General features: G+C 38.5%; 1 protein-coding gene and 1 pseudogene across 3 annotated transcripts; one reads left to right on the top strand and one right to left on the bottom strand.

Moving 5' to 3' along the window:
- Nucleotides 1–2,440: 2,440 nt before the first annotated feature.
- Nucleotides 2,441–11,626, bottom strand: LOC103463210 (uncharacterized). Of its 2 annotated transcripts, none has more exons than XM_081605753.1 (2): nt 11,383–11,626; nt 2,441–4,456 (listed from the first exon to the last, which is right to left on the bottom strand). In XM_081605753.1, the coding sequence occupies exon 2, from the start codon at nt 4,442–4,444 to the stop codon at nt 2,780–2,782; it is 1,665 nt and encodes a 554-aa protein (XP_081461879.1). In that variant the 5' UTR covers nt 4,445–4,456; nt 11,383–11,626; the 3' UTR covers nt 2,441–2,779. The 2 variants fall into 2 exon arrangements, with proteins under 2 accessions (XP_081461879.1, XP_008404661.2); XM_008406439.2 differs by lacking the exon at nt 11,383–11,626 and adding an exon at nt 9,208–9,925.
- A 931-nt stretch (nt 11,627–12,557) lies between these two features.
- On the top strand, nt 12,558–15,747 carry LOC103463209 (uncharacterized; annotated as a pseudogene). The gene is made up of 2 exons (XR_014087092.1): nt 12,558–12,801; nt 13,870–15,747. The product of XR_014087092.1 is annotated as an uncharacterized LOC103463209 (transcript).
- The last annotated feature ends 689 nt before the right edge of the window (nt 15,748–16,436 follow it).

Consider the following 16,436-nt stretch of genomic DNA (forward strand, 5'->3'; position numbering starts at 1 on the left):
TTCAAGCTCCATGTTTCACATCACAAAACAATAATTATTTACGTCACCAAACTGAGTTAAGACCAGAATTATTTACAGCCAGGGAGTTTTAGGTTAAAACATATTTTAATATTTAGCCAGAAAGTTTGTTGACCCTCAATAGAAAACAGAAATTATGAGCAGGAATTCAAAATAAAAGCTTTTATATTTATGGTTCATAGCTAATAGCTAAGAGAACTGTTCAACTGAAATAAGGGTTTTATTTCAGAGAATAAGCGTTATATTTTCAAAAATGGATATAAGTGTAGGAAGTACCACTCCGGGCCAGAAGGTGGCAGTGATCAAGGTTAAACAGGAAGAGGAGGAACCCGAAGCAGTCAAGTGATCCGGGAGAGCCGGTGTTGCGTACATTTGTGTTTCCCGATCAGATGCAGTTCCTCCTCGCCGCTCCGCACCGCCAGGGAGAAAGACCTCACTGCAGCAAACAGGAAGGGGCAGGAAGGACCACTGTCAGTCTCTTACCTTATTTGGAAATGGGGTCATTGCAATCCAGAAGTGTAGGGGGCGCTATTTCCTATACTTCAGTTTTATTTTCTTTTGAAATCTGTGATATATTTTCACCTTTAGGAAGGAGTTCCACTCTCAGAATGTATTTGAACTTCTCTTTTATTTACTTCAGTGCAGCTCAGTTTTTCTGTAGCTTTCGGTGTACTTCTAAATCTGCTCCTTAGTCGCATCTTTTTGGCTTGTGACTGCCTCTAGTGGCGTGGAGGTGGTAACACAACTAATATAATTACATTACTAAATCAGGATACCACAACGTCTTTATTATTTACTATAATAAAGCTGCATAAATCATAAGAAACTCGATGGCCACAGCTAACTCAGCAGCGCTTCGTTTTCACAGACGGTGGGGACGTCTAGCTTTTTTTGTTACTTAGAAAAGAAGCTGAAAGAAGGTAAGCTCTGTTGACTTGATGTTAGCAAAGCTAGCTGTACAGAGACACATAAGCATTTGTGAAGAAAAAAGTTGTCACTCACTGTGCTGAATTATTGTGCGGAGATGTTGACTGACGTGTTGCATGTATGGGACAACACCGTCCAAAAGTCTGCAATATAGTGACGTGACATTCACGAACAATCCGATTCTTCTGAACGGCTCTTTACTAAGATCAGACTTGAGTCTCACTGAGAGCTGTTCTTTGTTCTTGTAATACTCTACGTACACTGCAGTAGCTATCATTATTTTTTATTTAATATACAATGATATTTAATTAGCAAATAAAACACAAGAACGAAAGAGCATGCAGAGCATGCGCATCGCTCTTTAGATTGTTTTTGTTCAAAGTGGCAGCTGTAATTTCTGCCATGGTGTCAGACTGCCTGACTTTATACAGCAGGAGAGAGAGAACAGTCATGGTGAGCGTCTTGTGCTTGGTTACTTCTTGCTTGTTGCTCCTTGGTCAGTGTTCATAGTTTTGACTGTTGTTTACCATCAGGGCCTTGCCCTATATTGCTGTTTAATGGTGCAGACAGGGGTGGTTTCTGACATGAGCAATGTGGGCAAACACCCAGGGCGTTATCTTTTTAGGGATGGCATGAGACCACCGTGGATTGCAGAATAAAGAGTTTGTTCTGCTTTTAACATTGGTTAAATTTATTTCAGCTCCAAGTATTTAACATCCAGGTGTTTCATGGGAATGTGGATCTTTCAGATTCATTTGAGAAGCAATTTTGAACATATTTCACATTTTATTGTGTCATGTAGCGCAGGGCGCTCTGGTCAGGTGGTCTTGACTATAACACGGATGTCCAGGCTGAAAGCTGAAGGCTGTGGTCGATCTTAGGACGACACTTTCTTCCTGTCTTTTGGTGAGAAATTCACAAATGATTTCTGCTTCTTTTTGTTTGTTCTCTATTTAAATTGTATTTTATTTTTCACCTTTTCTCTCTTTGTCTTCTGGACAAAAAAATGTGCCCTTCTGAATTTTTTTTTTTCTTTTACAGTCTACAGTGTGCATTAATAGTAATAGTGTGTGCCGATAGTGTAATATTTTCACATGTAAAAGCATGTGTGTATTAACAATACAATTCATAAGCTACTAAAATACATTTGATAAAGTTCTGGTCAGTAAAAGTAAGACATGCAGAATGTATTTTCTAATTCTATGTAAAAATTACAAGGTGACAAAATGTTTTCTCATCTGCGGCCTGCTGGTTCCCACCTGGCTGTGGTTGGATCCACAGTTCTCTCCTCCACACTAACCCAGCTGCAGCAGTGATGTGACAGAGGACCAGGCTGATCCTCTGATGTACATTGATCTAATTTACTGCAGCATTAATCCGCACCACAGCAGCCACTTCAATAGCTGATTAAATACTGAAAGTCATTTTATCATTTCACAACAGATTTAACATCATTCACCATTTAAACACAATCTGAAAAAACGGATCAAGCAAAAACATTTGAGAGAATTTATTAGTTTTCATCACATTAATAAAATTTACTGCAGCATTAATCCACACAACACCCAGAATTAATGCATTTCAATAACTGTCACCAATTAAATACAAAGAAATTTGTCCTTTTATAATTTCACATCATGCATGATTTCAACTCTATTGTAAGAATTTAGTACAGTCCTTTATCACCTACAAACCATCAAACATGCCATTAATGTTAATGGAGTCATTTTTTCTGAACACTCTGACAGAAACTGTCCAACTTATGGGGAATGTTAAAATGCTTCTTTGAAACTAAATTTTACCGCATGTCAAATTAGAGCTGGACCAGACATCATTAGGACAAATACGATGGGTGAAAGGTTTCCCTTTTGTGAGTTCTGATGTGGTAAGTATAACTATTTTTATGGCCAAAACATTTCCCACAGGTTCCGCATATGAAAGGCCTCTCACCTGTATGAATTCTCACGTGACTATTCAAAATACGCTTTTCACGGAAACATTTTCCGCAGGTTTCACATGAAAAAGGCTTTTCACCTGTGTGAGTTCTCATGTGGGTATTCAAAACATGCTTTTCACGGAAACATTTTCCACAAGTTTCACATGAAAAAGGCTTTTCACCTGTGTGAATTCTCACGTGGTTATCCAAATGGATTTTTTGATTGAAACATTTTCCACAGGTTACACATGAGAAAGGCTTCACACCAGTGTGAGTTCTCATGTGGCTATTCAAATTGGCTTTTTGATTAAAACCTTTTCCACAAGTTGCACACGAGAAAGGCCTCTCCTCAGTGTGAACTCTCATGTGGGTATTCAAAATATGTCTTTGACGAAAACTTTTCCCACAGATTTTACATGAGAAGGGCTTCTCACCTGTGTGAGTTCTGATGTGCCTTATCAAAGTATTTTTTTCACTGAAACCTTTTCCACATGTTATACATGCAAAAGGTTTCTCACCTGTGTGAGTTCTCATGTGATTATTCAAACTACACTTGTGACGGAAAGTTCTCCCACAAGTTACACATGAGAAAGCTCTCTCCTCTGTGTGAGTCCTCATGTGGCTAATCAAGATATATTTTTGACGAAAACATTTCCCACAGATTTCACATGAGAAAGGCTTCTCACCTGTGTGAGTTCCCATGTGGCTATTCAAATTACATTTTTGACTGAAGCCTTTTCCGCAGGTTACACATAAGAAAGGCTTCTCACCTGTGTGAGTTCTCATGTGGATTGTTAACTCGGTGTTTAACTTGAAACCTTTCCCACATACATTACACTGTTTACATTTTTTTAATCTGTACATTTCCTTGTCCTTCACACCTTTCTCTGCATGGTCACTTTCCCCTCTGGTTTTCTCAACTCTCTTCTGGTGCGAGAACATTTGGTTTCCACTGAGTTCTGGTTGTTGGTGATCCGTTTCATTATTAGACGCAGTTATGATTAATGTCTCCTGCTTCAGTACTTCCTGGTTATAATCCTGATTGATGCCTTCAGCTTCAATCTTTACCATCTGCTGCGATTCTGATTGGTGATCGTCTTCCTTCATCTGCTGCAGCTCCAGTTCCTCTGGTTCTACTTTGATTTCAAGTGATCCAGAACCCGTTACCATAAATGTTTCGGTCTCTTCCTTTGGTATATCCTGGTTTTCATCCTGACTGAAGCCTTCATCATCAGTCTTGACCATCTGCTGGCAACTTGATTGACCATCATCTTCCTTCATTTGTTGCAGTTCTACTTCCTTTGGTTCCTCTTTGATTTCAAGAGATCCAGAATCTGTTTCTGTTAAGTCACCTGTTACCTGCTTCAGTATTATCTGGTCTCCTTCCTTTACCACCTGCAGAGGTTCTGGTCCATACTCCTCTGCTTTGACTTGTGGAAGTTCTGGTTCCTCTTCTCTCTCTTTGATTCGTTGAGATTCTGTTTCCCTCGGATCCATAGCAGAGATCTCTTGTTGGTTGAGGTCAAAATGATGAGCAAGAACATTTTGCTTAATGGCAGACATGATGTGACAAATCTGAGAAGGAGAAACAAAATATAAAATTAAAATTGTAGTTTAATACCAGCAGCAGCAGGTTCTGTTTGTTTTCAGTGAACCAGGAGAAACTCAGCTGAAGGAAATCAACATTTTGAAGATATAAATAAAGGTTGGCGCTCGCTGTTCAGTTGAATTTATTTATTTTTGTCCCAACATGAGGGCAGACCAAGGTTTGTGTTGTTTAGAGTCAAACTGACCGCAGCATTAAAGCTACTGGTGATGCACAGCCTGAAACGGACCAGGATCCATGAAAACAGGTCCAGGAAGCTTTGAGATGAGAAAACTGCAACCAGGCAGGGGGGGAACCACCCAGAACGGGTCGACGTTGTGCTCAGAACTGCTCATCTTGCTCTCTCTCGTCCTCATCGATCATCTTTGCCTGTTTTTTATTTAACATATTCAGTTTTTATGGTTATTCTTATGTTATTTCCTGCTTTTTATTCGTGATCAGAAAGTGAACAGGACATCTGTGTTCACCTGGATGATCTGTTTATGCTGCTACAGAACAGAACAGACTCTTTACCTGGACTCTGAGTCTTTGGGGTTGACCAGAAGCTTCACTCTGCTGGACTCACCTGGAAAGTTTTGCTGCTTCAACAGGAAACGAGGACTTTGGCAGAGACGTTACGTCCCAACATGAACAGAGAAACAAACAGGGTTTGATGTTTCTTCTCTTCTGAGAACCCAGAAAATGCTACACCTCATCTGAACCTGGCTCTGGTCCATCAGAACCACCGTCACTCTGTATGTGAATTCTGGGCCGAAGTCCAGACATCAACTCTCCCTCCAGGATCCGTCTGAATTACTACCAGGATTCAAACCGTAGATTTATCCTCAAATGCTCCTTTTCCACCGGCTCTGCAGCAGGGTGCCACCTCCTGGCGGTGGGGGGCATCGCGCCCCGGCTCCAGGGCCAAGTGCTGCGTGTCGCTACTTACAATGAAGATTCTCCAGAACCAGAGTCTAAACCCGCTGTGTGAGCCGCAGGATTCACATAGAGCTGCTGAGGATGATTTATCTTTGTGAACAAAGAATCATGCAGCGTTTCCATCTCAACTCGCTGCCCAGCGTGTGGCGCTGTCTGCCCTGTAAAGTTCATGTCTGTGTCCCGGTTGGTCGGAGCGTTTAGCGGCTAACGAACCAGCGCTAACCTCACCATGCAGGTTCAGCCCAGGGAGCAGATTTCACTGTAGTCACGCATCACGCTTGTTTTATATTATTTCATTATTAGTAGTATTATGTTTCCGGTCTGAGAAACTTTCATCCCATAAACTTCAGCAACCAAAACAGTTTCTGAGATTTAAAAACTCAACAGACACTAAATGTCAGAGCTGCTAAAGCTACATTAGCATCATTTCATTAAATCTCCTGCTTGTTGCTCATCTCTGCTCAGTGCAGCAGGTTTAACTCATCCTGCAGGGCCGGTCCAAGGCTGATGGGGCCTGGGGCAGAATCTGACTGAGGGGCCCCATCAGCACCTCTAACAGCTTCTGTGTTGCATTTAATCTGGGAGGAGGAGGAGCTTAACTGGCCAACATAAAAACAGTTATAATCCAGTTCATTAATTTGTATTTGTGAACAAGCAGCTCAAACTCAAAGATTAAACTCACAGCATCAGATTGTTGCTATGTAACAAAACAATCTATGAATATTGTTCTGTGAACTTTTACAAAGTAAACCTACCAGCTCCTTAAAATCTTACATATAAATGTTAATTTAAAATATTTAAATTTATGTTGAAACCATTAAATCCGATTTAACAGCATTGATCATCTCAATAAACAAATGTTTGCCTTATGTATCTGTGGTTTATGTTAAAATATCAGCATTTATGGCCCCTGAAGCTCTGGGGGCCGTTGGAGCCGATGACTTAATTTGGATTAAACAAAAGTGCAAATTATTGATGTTCAATTTGTATTTTTTGATTTGATGTTTTTAAGACTAGTTGTGGGTTTAAATATCGTTTCGTTGGAGATGTTTTCCTGTTGCATATAATTACCCAGTAATATTTTTACATTTCCTGTCAACTTAACATCTTTAGTACAACAACATGGTGGACGCCTCGGCGCCCGGCTGACCAGGTTTACTGGGAAAACACTGAGGTGTGGCGGTTTTATTAAATAAATGTGAAAAAGTCATTAAAATCTTAGCAGTAATGGATGTAAACATGAGCTATATTCATCTATCAGCCAATCAGAGGAGACGTCTGATTCAGGCGTAGGAGCAACAAGCCCCGCCTACTTAGGAGCGGCTACATGCGGCGTTTTGGGAAAATCTATGTTTTTACATTAGTTATGGATTCAACAGGTTGGAATGAAACAACTTTATGAACTGATCAGTGATGTCAGTAACACGTCACTATTTCTAGCTGTTAGCTAGCGATTAGCTGTTAGCTGTGGCTCTGCAGCACAAACAACAAACCCTCCAGTAAGTTGATACTTAAAGCAAAAGACATGAAACACATTTTATTTACTTTCACTGCTCAATAGGAAGAAACATTAATAAAAATCAGACTGCAGTTTTTATTACTTTCATTATTTCATTACTTTGGCTGAATCATGATAAACTGCCTGGTTATGCGTTAAATCAGAACCAGCTGACCTGATCTGCAGATCTACAGAACCTTGTGAAAGCATTCGGCCTCCTTGAACTTTAACCTTTCGCCACTTTTCAGGCTTCAAACAAAAAGATAAAATTGATTATTTTGAAGAATCAACAGGAATCGTGAGGTGGAACAAAATTTATTAGATATTTTAAAAGGTTTTTAAATAAAAACCTGCAACGTGTGGCGTCAATATTCTGGCCCCTCGTGTTGAAACTCTGTAGCGCCACCTGGTGCTGCGATTACAAACTTCTCAGTTTTGCACATGGAGAGACTGAAATTGTTCCTGAAAGCAGCTGGAGCTCAGAGAGGCTGGATGGAGAGAGAACAGCAGCTTCCAGCTCTTCCACAGACTCTCCATTGGATTCAGGGCTGGGCTTTGACTAGGCCATTCTAACACCTGGATACGTTTATCTGTGTAGGTTCTGCTTCACGTTTGGATCGTCGTCTTGCTGGAAGGTAAATCTCCGTCCCATCTCAGGTCCTCTGCAGGTTTTCTGCTCCATCAATGTTTTCCATCTTCTCTGTCCCAGACCATGATGCTGCCACCGCCATGTCTGACCGTGGGGATGGTGTGTTCAGGGTGATGCTTTCATCTGACCAGAGCTGCTCCTCCATGTTTGTGTCTCCCAGGTGGCTTGTGGGAAACTTTAAACCAGATTTTCATGGACGTCTCTGAGAAGCAGCTTTCTTCTTCTGGCTGCTCTTCCATAAAGCCCAGATTCATCCAGGGTCCCACCTGAGCTGCAGATCTCTGCAGCTCATCCAGAGTGACCCTGGGCCTGTTGGCTGCCTCTCTGACCAGTCTCCTCCTTGGTCCAGATGAAGGTTTGGCGGGTCGGCCGGGTCTGGGTACATCTGGTCCATTTCAACCTGATCGCTGCTCAGAAGCTGCTTCAGGTGTTTGAAGCTCTTTGTGGATCCAAACCCGGTTCTGAGCTTCTGGACCGGCCTGCTGTGATCCTGGGTCTCATGATTCTCTCTGCGCTTTAAACCCCAGAGACCATCAGAGCTTCTATAGACCTGATCACAGCAGGTGGATCATCAGGATCATTCAGAGACAAACTCAACGTCTGGACTGACAGGAAAGGAGCCCGAGAAAATTACACGCCACACTTTGCAGTTCATTTGTTAAAAATATACAATAAACTTTGTTCCACCTCCTGATTGTGTCCCACTTGATTCTTCACAACATAATAAAAGTTTTACATCTTTATGTTTGAAGCCTGAAAAGCAGCAAAAGGTTGAAAACTTTGCAGCGGCTCTGAGACGTGGCTGTTGTTTCAGTCTGAGGTTGATAAGCAGCCGAGAGCCGAGGGGCAGCTGACAGTAAAACATAAAGTAAACCTTTATTTCTTACCATCTTCAACGTAGAGACTTTAAAACCACAAATTAAAATCTTAATATTTTTGTGGTGCTAGTTATGAAACTTCCCAGATATTCAATTTCCTCATATTTATAGGTTTTAACGTGAAAAAGAGAGAAAAGTTTAAAGCAACTCAGGTTATAATGTAAATAACTTGTACTGAGCCTGACTGCAGGAAATGGATATTTATAGTTTTATCCAGTGAGTCGCTCATTAAAGCTCGTTTTTTGTAAAGTCGTTTCAGAGATTAGATCAGAAACTGAATCAAACTCAGATCTAAACATTTGACTCTTAGTTTGACTCTGTGGGTCTCAGATAGAATCTGCTCATTTCTGGCCCTTCAACGTCATTTAAACCACATTTTACGTCACATTTCCGCCCCCATGATGAAATAGGTTTTCTGTGAACATTATGTACATTTTGGGAAAGTGATGTAACTCAGTTGCTCATCCTTTGGATCGTGTCTGATGTTTTTATTCACAATAACTGCACCGTTATAATCGTGTACAGAACATTGATTTCACTGCTATTGTTGTAATTGTTTCTCTGGTTTTCTTTTTTTAAAGCTTTAAGAACTTTTTTGTGTGAATCTTCACACCTGATGCTGCAGAACAATAAAGGCGGGTGATATTTGATTCTGTTTAGTTAAAATATTACAGACTTAAAGTACTGAAGATGCATTAATGTGAGCAAAACAGATTTAAATGAAGTTTTAAACCAGAAACTGTCGAAGCTCCAGTAAAGCCTGGATCAACAAACTACCTGGAGCTGATCCGGGTTTCCCAGCAGTCTGAGCGGATGGTCGATCCTTCCTCCTCCGGTGAGGCTGAATATTTCCGCTCAGCAGCAGTTAGTCTCTCTCTGATCGATTCTCTCCGAAGATTAACCGAAGATATTGTTACTGCAGACTCTTAAACATTCAGCTCACCCAGAAAAGCCGTTTTTTAACCACCGATAAACACAAAGAAGCCTGGAAGCTAACGCTGCTAGCTCAGTGTGGTTACTTCCGCCGGAAGTGTCACATGAAGATCTAGCCCAGAAACGGTCAAGTCATTTTACGTTCCGCCTCTAACTACAAATATTTATTTGTCTACAAATAATCTTTTTTGCTTGTTTTGACACATAAACTATATTTTCTAGAAGTTGAATTGAACTTTGTCCAAATAAAAATTAAAAAGCTGAATTAGAAGCCCAATTATATCATATAAATTACATAATATATATTTGACTTGCTTATAAATACTTAGTATGTTGACCTCACTAAGGGTTGAGTTTTACAGCGTTTACGTTGTTACCTGGAAACATTGACAGCTTATTCAACAATCTGCAGTCGATGTTGGAGGAGTTGCTCATTTCAGTCCGGTGAAACGGCCACACACTCATTCAGATGATTGGAATGAACAGAGATGTATCGGTCAGACTGCAGGGCAGACTGAAATGTACTATCTCCCCAACCGACGGCATTCTGTATCTGTATCTGTATCTATATCTATATCTATATCTGTATCTATATCTGTATCTGTATCTATATCTGTATCTGTATCTATATCTGTATCTATATCTGTATCTATATCTATATCTATATATATATCTATATATCTATATCTGTATCTGTATCTATATCTGTATCTATATCTGTATCTATATCTATATCTGTATCTGTATCTGTATCTATATCTGTATCTATATCTGTATCTATATCTATATCTATATATATATCTATATATCTGTATCTGTATCTATATCTGTATCTATATCTATATCTATATATATATATATATCTATATCTGTATCTGTATCTATATCTGTATCTATATCTATATCTATATCTGTATCTATATCTGTATCTATATCTGTATATCTGTATCTGTATCTATATCTATATCTATATCTGTATCTGTATCTATATCTATATCTATATCTATATCTGTATCTATATCTATATCTGTATCTATATCTATATCTGTATCTATATCTGTATCTATATCTGTATCTATATCTATATCTATATCTGTATCTGTATCTATATCTATATCTATATCTGTATCTATATCTATATCTGTATCTGTATCTATATCTATATCTGTATCTGTATCTATATCTATATCTATATCTATATCTATATCTGTATCTGTATCAGCTCTCCTGTGTCTGCCTTGCATGGCTGACTATCTCTGATCTCCTGGAAGATTTGGAAAGATAACGCTCCGTCCCACTTCTCTCCCAAGGACTTGCTCTTACATAAGACCATCATATCAGACTGTTGCCTGGGAGACGGAGCTCCACGGTTCATGGTCAAACACAGCAAACCACCGTTCATGTCTTTGTATTATCTGAATGCTGCTACATGTGCACACTTCCCTCATGTGTCTTTTTCTCTTTTCATTGCTCTAACTGCCTAATTTATTTAATTACTTTTAGAAATTGTGGAGAACTAATTTCTTTAGAACAATATTATACTTATTAGATTATTAGCCAGAGTAACACTTTTTATCTCATAAATTATGGAGTACTTTTACTTTTCTAGCAACCCAGAACAGGAGTAATAAAATGCTGTGACTAATCTGAGAACATTAGTACCCGCATCGGCTGCCCCGGCGCAGGAAATAGGGCGGCCATCTTGGAGCGGTTAGGGAGCGTTAGGGTTACACACCACCTGTGTAAACTTTGCTGGTGAATGTTATAACACATAATATAAGTTTTATAATATGTGTTACATCGTTTCATTTCTAATATAGGCTCTTGTGTTAGATAATCTAAGTCAATGTTAGAGAATAATTAATTATTTTAGATTTACAGAATCTCAGTTATCCTTCATAGCGGCTGAACCCGTATTACACCAAACACTGTAGTTAATATTAGCTGGTATCTCACCGGTGGACATAAATACAGTAATGTTATAATGACGATATATACACAATAATATGTCCATCTTACTTGTGAAATGTTGTCTGTGGAGCCTCACATCAATAGTCCATCGATCAGAACAACAATATCCTCAGTGCTGAGGCATCTTCTGCTGTTTGGTTGAGCAAAGTAGGAGGGATGACCTCTCCAAGATGGCCGCCGTATTTCCTGCGCCGGAGCAGCCAATGCGGGGTCTACTCTTATATTATATGTCTATGGTTGGACCAATTTCACCTAATTTACCCAGAATGCAATGCAGTGAGAACAACATGCTGACGTTCATGTAAAAATATTTGATTAAAATTTATAAAACCTAAATAACCTACAGTATTATTACTATATTGTTTTTACATCTAAAATAAATATTTGCCAAATAAAGTCGATTGTTACAAATAATGGTGGATCCTTTTACCAGCGTCAGTGTTGCACTACTGCATTTTACTACTCCGTTCCGCTCCTCAAATTCTGAGTTCATTATTTTTCAAAACGAAATATTCCTTCCTTTCGTTTCCCCTATTCACCTGACCAACGGCTAATTTCAAATATCAGTTCCTTATTAAAACTTTCCATATTCAATAGTCTTCATATATTTCCTGCAATTAATAAAACCATATCCTATCATGTCTGTAATATTATATCAAAATGATGTAATTTTACATAAACCAATAGGGTGATTCCCAGCTTTAAATAGTGTCATTTAAAATCTATGACCACAGATAAGTTAAAATTATCTCCTCCCACCTGCTTATTCATGTTCTTGTAACATCAACTGTATTTTGCATCCTATATAAATATCTTTCATTCCCTTCATTTTGTATGGAGTGGATCAAAAATGTCCTTTTTTATACATTTTAAAAAATAAATTCAAATTATTTTTGTTTTCTTAATCTTTCTGTGGTATATTTATTAAATTAAATTGTTTTGTTTTTTTTTCTAAATTTCTACAACTTTAACCTTCTTTCTATCTAATTATCTCGTATTGAAATCCCATTCTCACATGTTTCAAGTTCCGCCAGTTGGAGGTGGAACTTAAAACGTGTAGTCTGTTTCTGGGGTAGATCTACATGTGATACTTCCGGCGGAAGTAAACAACATGGCGCTAGCAGCGCTAGCTTCCAAGTTTTTTTTTTTTTTTTTTTTTTTTTTTTTTTTTTTTTTTTTATTATCATATGCAACAAACATTGTATCAGCATCAGATGTAAACAAATCTAAAGAACCTGATGAAGCTTCCAAGTTAAGAAGGCAATTTCAGCTGCGTGAGCTGCGTGTTTCAGTAACAATATATTCTTGATCAGAGAGAAATTAATCAGATGGAGACGAACTGCTGGAGAAAAATCCAACACATTCCAGGAAGAGATCGATCATCAGCTCAGACTGCAGGAAACCGGCTGGAAACCCAAATCACCTCCGAACCTCCGGGTTGTGTTTTCTGATCCAGGCTTTGTTGAGGTTAGCTGAGAGATGGGATTATTTACTAAGACTGTAAATACATATGCTTCTCTCTGTCCTTAAGTTTTAGATAATCTATGAAAACATTGTCATAATAATAATAGTAATAATAATAATAATAATAATCAGAGATCCAAATATAGATATGTTGTTGTTGCTACAGCGCCCCCTGCTGCTTGGGGATCATCAGGGAGATGACAACTATTTATCAATGTCTGTTGAAATGTGCTTCGTGTTGGAATCACAGTTTCTCCTGTTCAACATGGACATGATTCTGAAATCTCCAAAAGACGATGAAGGCAGGTTTTCATCCAGTTAAGAGAAAACAACCCGCTGAGAAACGTTTCAGTCAAACAGAAACACATCCGGCAGGTTTCATTAGGTTGTAGTAAAGGTAAAGTAGAAAAAGACATTTTAATCTACTGATGGAAACTCAACTTCATTTAAAATAAAATGGCTGAATATTAACAGTTTTAGATCACATCACTGTTGGATCGTAACAGAACTGGAACTAAATAATATTAGTTTGTGGATTCATTCTTTTTTTCCATTTAAATTTAATTTTATTTACAGCAACAAAACACTACGGTATAAGAGAAGTAGGTCTACCTTCAGTCATAATGTTTGGACGTTGTTTGTGGTGTCCCCCCAGGGTCAATACTGGGACCAGATTGGTTTCTGTTGTGCATATAAATTAGCAAAAATATAAACTGTTATGTTTGAGTATTCAATAAAATTAATTTGAGTGGTTATCAGAAATGCACAGAGTGTAGTGTTATAGTAAATACTGTCAGATGAATAAATGTATTTGGTCTGAAATAGATCCAGAGTGAAGGGAAAAGTGTAGGTCTGCAGATTTTATGTGCAAAACCAAGTGAGTCATAAATAGTTAAGATTACATTTGGTCTATAACTTTCAGTGTCAGCTTGATTGTTAAAATCCCCCACTGTAATTATCTTATTAATATTTAACACAATCAGATAAATAACTGATAGAGGTGGACAGTACAACAAACATGAGCGGTTTTAGTTCTTTAGAGTTAAATGTTGTGTTTTTCCCTTTTTTCAGATTTGCCACAGAATTATGTCTATTATTAAGCCAGATGTTTTTATCCTCAACCAACAAGAGATTTCTGTTCTTGACCAGAAAGGAACCAAATCTCCAAAACCCAAAAGAGGAGAGGAAGAGGAACCAGAACTGATACAAGTAAAAGAAGAAGAGTGAATCAGAACCTCAGCAGTTTTTAAAGAAAGAAGAAATGGAAACTTCAATTCAAACAGATTCAGGATCTCTTGAAATAAAAGGGGAACCAGTAGAACTACAACTGGAACAAGTGAAGGAAGATGATCGTCAGTCAGAAGCTCAGCAGATGGTAAAGGTTGAGGTAGAAGACATCAGCCTGGATGGAAACCAGGACGTACTACAGCTGAGGACGGATACAGTTAAGAGAACTGATTCTAAATCTCCAGAACTCAAAGAGGAGCCAGCTGGACTAGAACCTAACCAAGTGAAGGCAGAGGATCACAGATCAGGACCTGAGCTGATGGTAGAGAAAGAGGCTGAAGGCGTCAGCCAGGATGAAAACCAGGAAGTACTGAAGCAAAACGTTGATACCGTAATCCTAAAGTTTTCTGATGATGAAACAGACCACCACCAACCTGACATCAGTGAAAACAAAATCCTGATTCAGAACTTCCCAACAGCAAAATATCAGGATTTAAAGACTGTCAAGGCGTCGGATTCCAGCAGAGACGATCAGCAGCTGAAGAGAGCTCAGAAAAATAGAGGACAAAGTGACGATGTAGAGAGAGGAATGAAAGGCTGGAAAATACACAACAGTAAAATGTCCAAGCAGTGTAGAGTGTGTGGGAAAATTTTCAAATGTATCAGCGATTTAACTATTCACAAAATAATTCATGCAGCTGAGAAGCTTTTCTCATGTGTAACTTGTGGAAAAGGTTTCAACCAAAAAGCTAATATGATTAGTCACATGAGAACTCACTCAGGTGAGAGACCTTTCTCATGTGAAACATGTGGGAAATGTTTCAATCAAAAAGGTAGTTTGAGTAGCCACATGATAATTCACAAAGCAGAGAAGCCTTTCTTGTGTATAACCTGTGGGAAAGGTTTCAATCAAAGGAGTCATTTGACAAGCCACATGAGAACTCATACAGGGGAGAAACCTTTCTCATGTGAAACCTGTGGGAAAGGTTTTATTGAAAAAACTAATCTGCTTAAGCACATGAGAACTCACACAGGTGAGAAACCTTTCTCATGTGAAGCTTGTGGAAAATGTTTCAGTCAAAAAAATGTTTTGAAAGGCCACGTTAGAACTCACACAGGTGAGAAACCTTTCTCATGTGGAACATGTGGAAAGTGTTTTAGGCACAAACATAGCTTGGATGTACATATGAGAACTCACACAGGAGACAAACCTTTCTCTTGTGGAACATGTGGAAAAGGTTTCAGCCATAAAAGTAGTTTGAATTACCATGTCAGAATTAACACAAAATAGAAGCCTTTCCTCTGTCATATCTGTGATAAGCATGTCTGTTGTAGCCGTTTCCTTTTCTGTGACTGTTTTTTGTGACAATTTGTGAAAGTTTTCTAAATCAGATCTGAAGCCCTGTGTTGTTCTGTTTGATAAAACCTTTTACTCTCAGGTGGATTTCCAGTTTTAGCTGAATGGAGAATATCAAAATTTGTTGTTTTTGTTCTTTTGAGCAGTTTGTCAGGAGTGATGTTTAGGGAAACACCACACTGATTATGGAAAGATTTCTGAGAGATAAAAACCTGAAATCCATTGTCACAATGTTTTACTTTGGGTTTCCACACATGATGCATGAATTTCTCTGTGTTTACTAAGTTACAACCATTAAAATGTATTAACAGTCTGGATGCTGTGTGGATTAATGCTGCAGTAAATTAAATTAATGTACATCAACATATCAGTCTCATCGTCTATTGAATCACAACTGAATCAAAACGTCTTGAACCAGGTTTGCATCAGAGTAGAGCAGCTGCTTTGATAAATTATGACCCTTATGTGACCATTATTCTTCCTGGAAGAACATCTGATCAGAGATTTAGACTGGATAAATGACAGTTGGCGGCTTCAGGAAGAGATCCTACAGGAAGTGTCCAACAGTAGAGGAATCTGTGGGAGGTGAATTCAAACCTATCCAGTTCTGTTTCCTCCTTCAGCTGGTTAAAATCCCTGCTGGGAAAAAGTAGGTTTGGGTTTTCTATGAATAACTTCTGACAAATGGAAAAGGCAAATATTAAGGTTAGTAGTTTGGATCATAATTTCCCAAGTAGGGACATCAACTGATTATGTAATAACCTAGTAGCTGTTTCTGTCAGTTGCTGTTTTATGATAATAGATGTAGAGAATATTTGTGGCGTCTTCATCAGGAAACTACAGGATAGAAATTTCTCTCCAAATTACAAAGCAAAAGGCTCGACATTTTTGAAGAGAAAACTAATGAACTGATCTCATGACTTCAGTCTAAACACAGCTTATCGGCTTTTTCTAAGTATTTTCAGCCATAAAAATGCTCATGGTGCAAAAACTGTTTTATTTGTACATCTTTGACATCATGAATATCCTCAGACCAGAGGAGTTCAGATTCTCT

Source organism: Poecilia reticulata, chromosome 4 (assembly GCF_904066995.2).
Source record: "Poecilia reticulata chromosome 4, P_reticulata-male-v2, whole genome shotgun sequence".
Classification (NCBI taxonomy): Eukaryota; Metazoa; Chordata; class Actinopteri; order Cyprinodontiformes; family Poeciliidae; genus Poecilia; species Poecilia reticulata.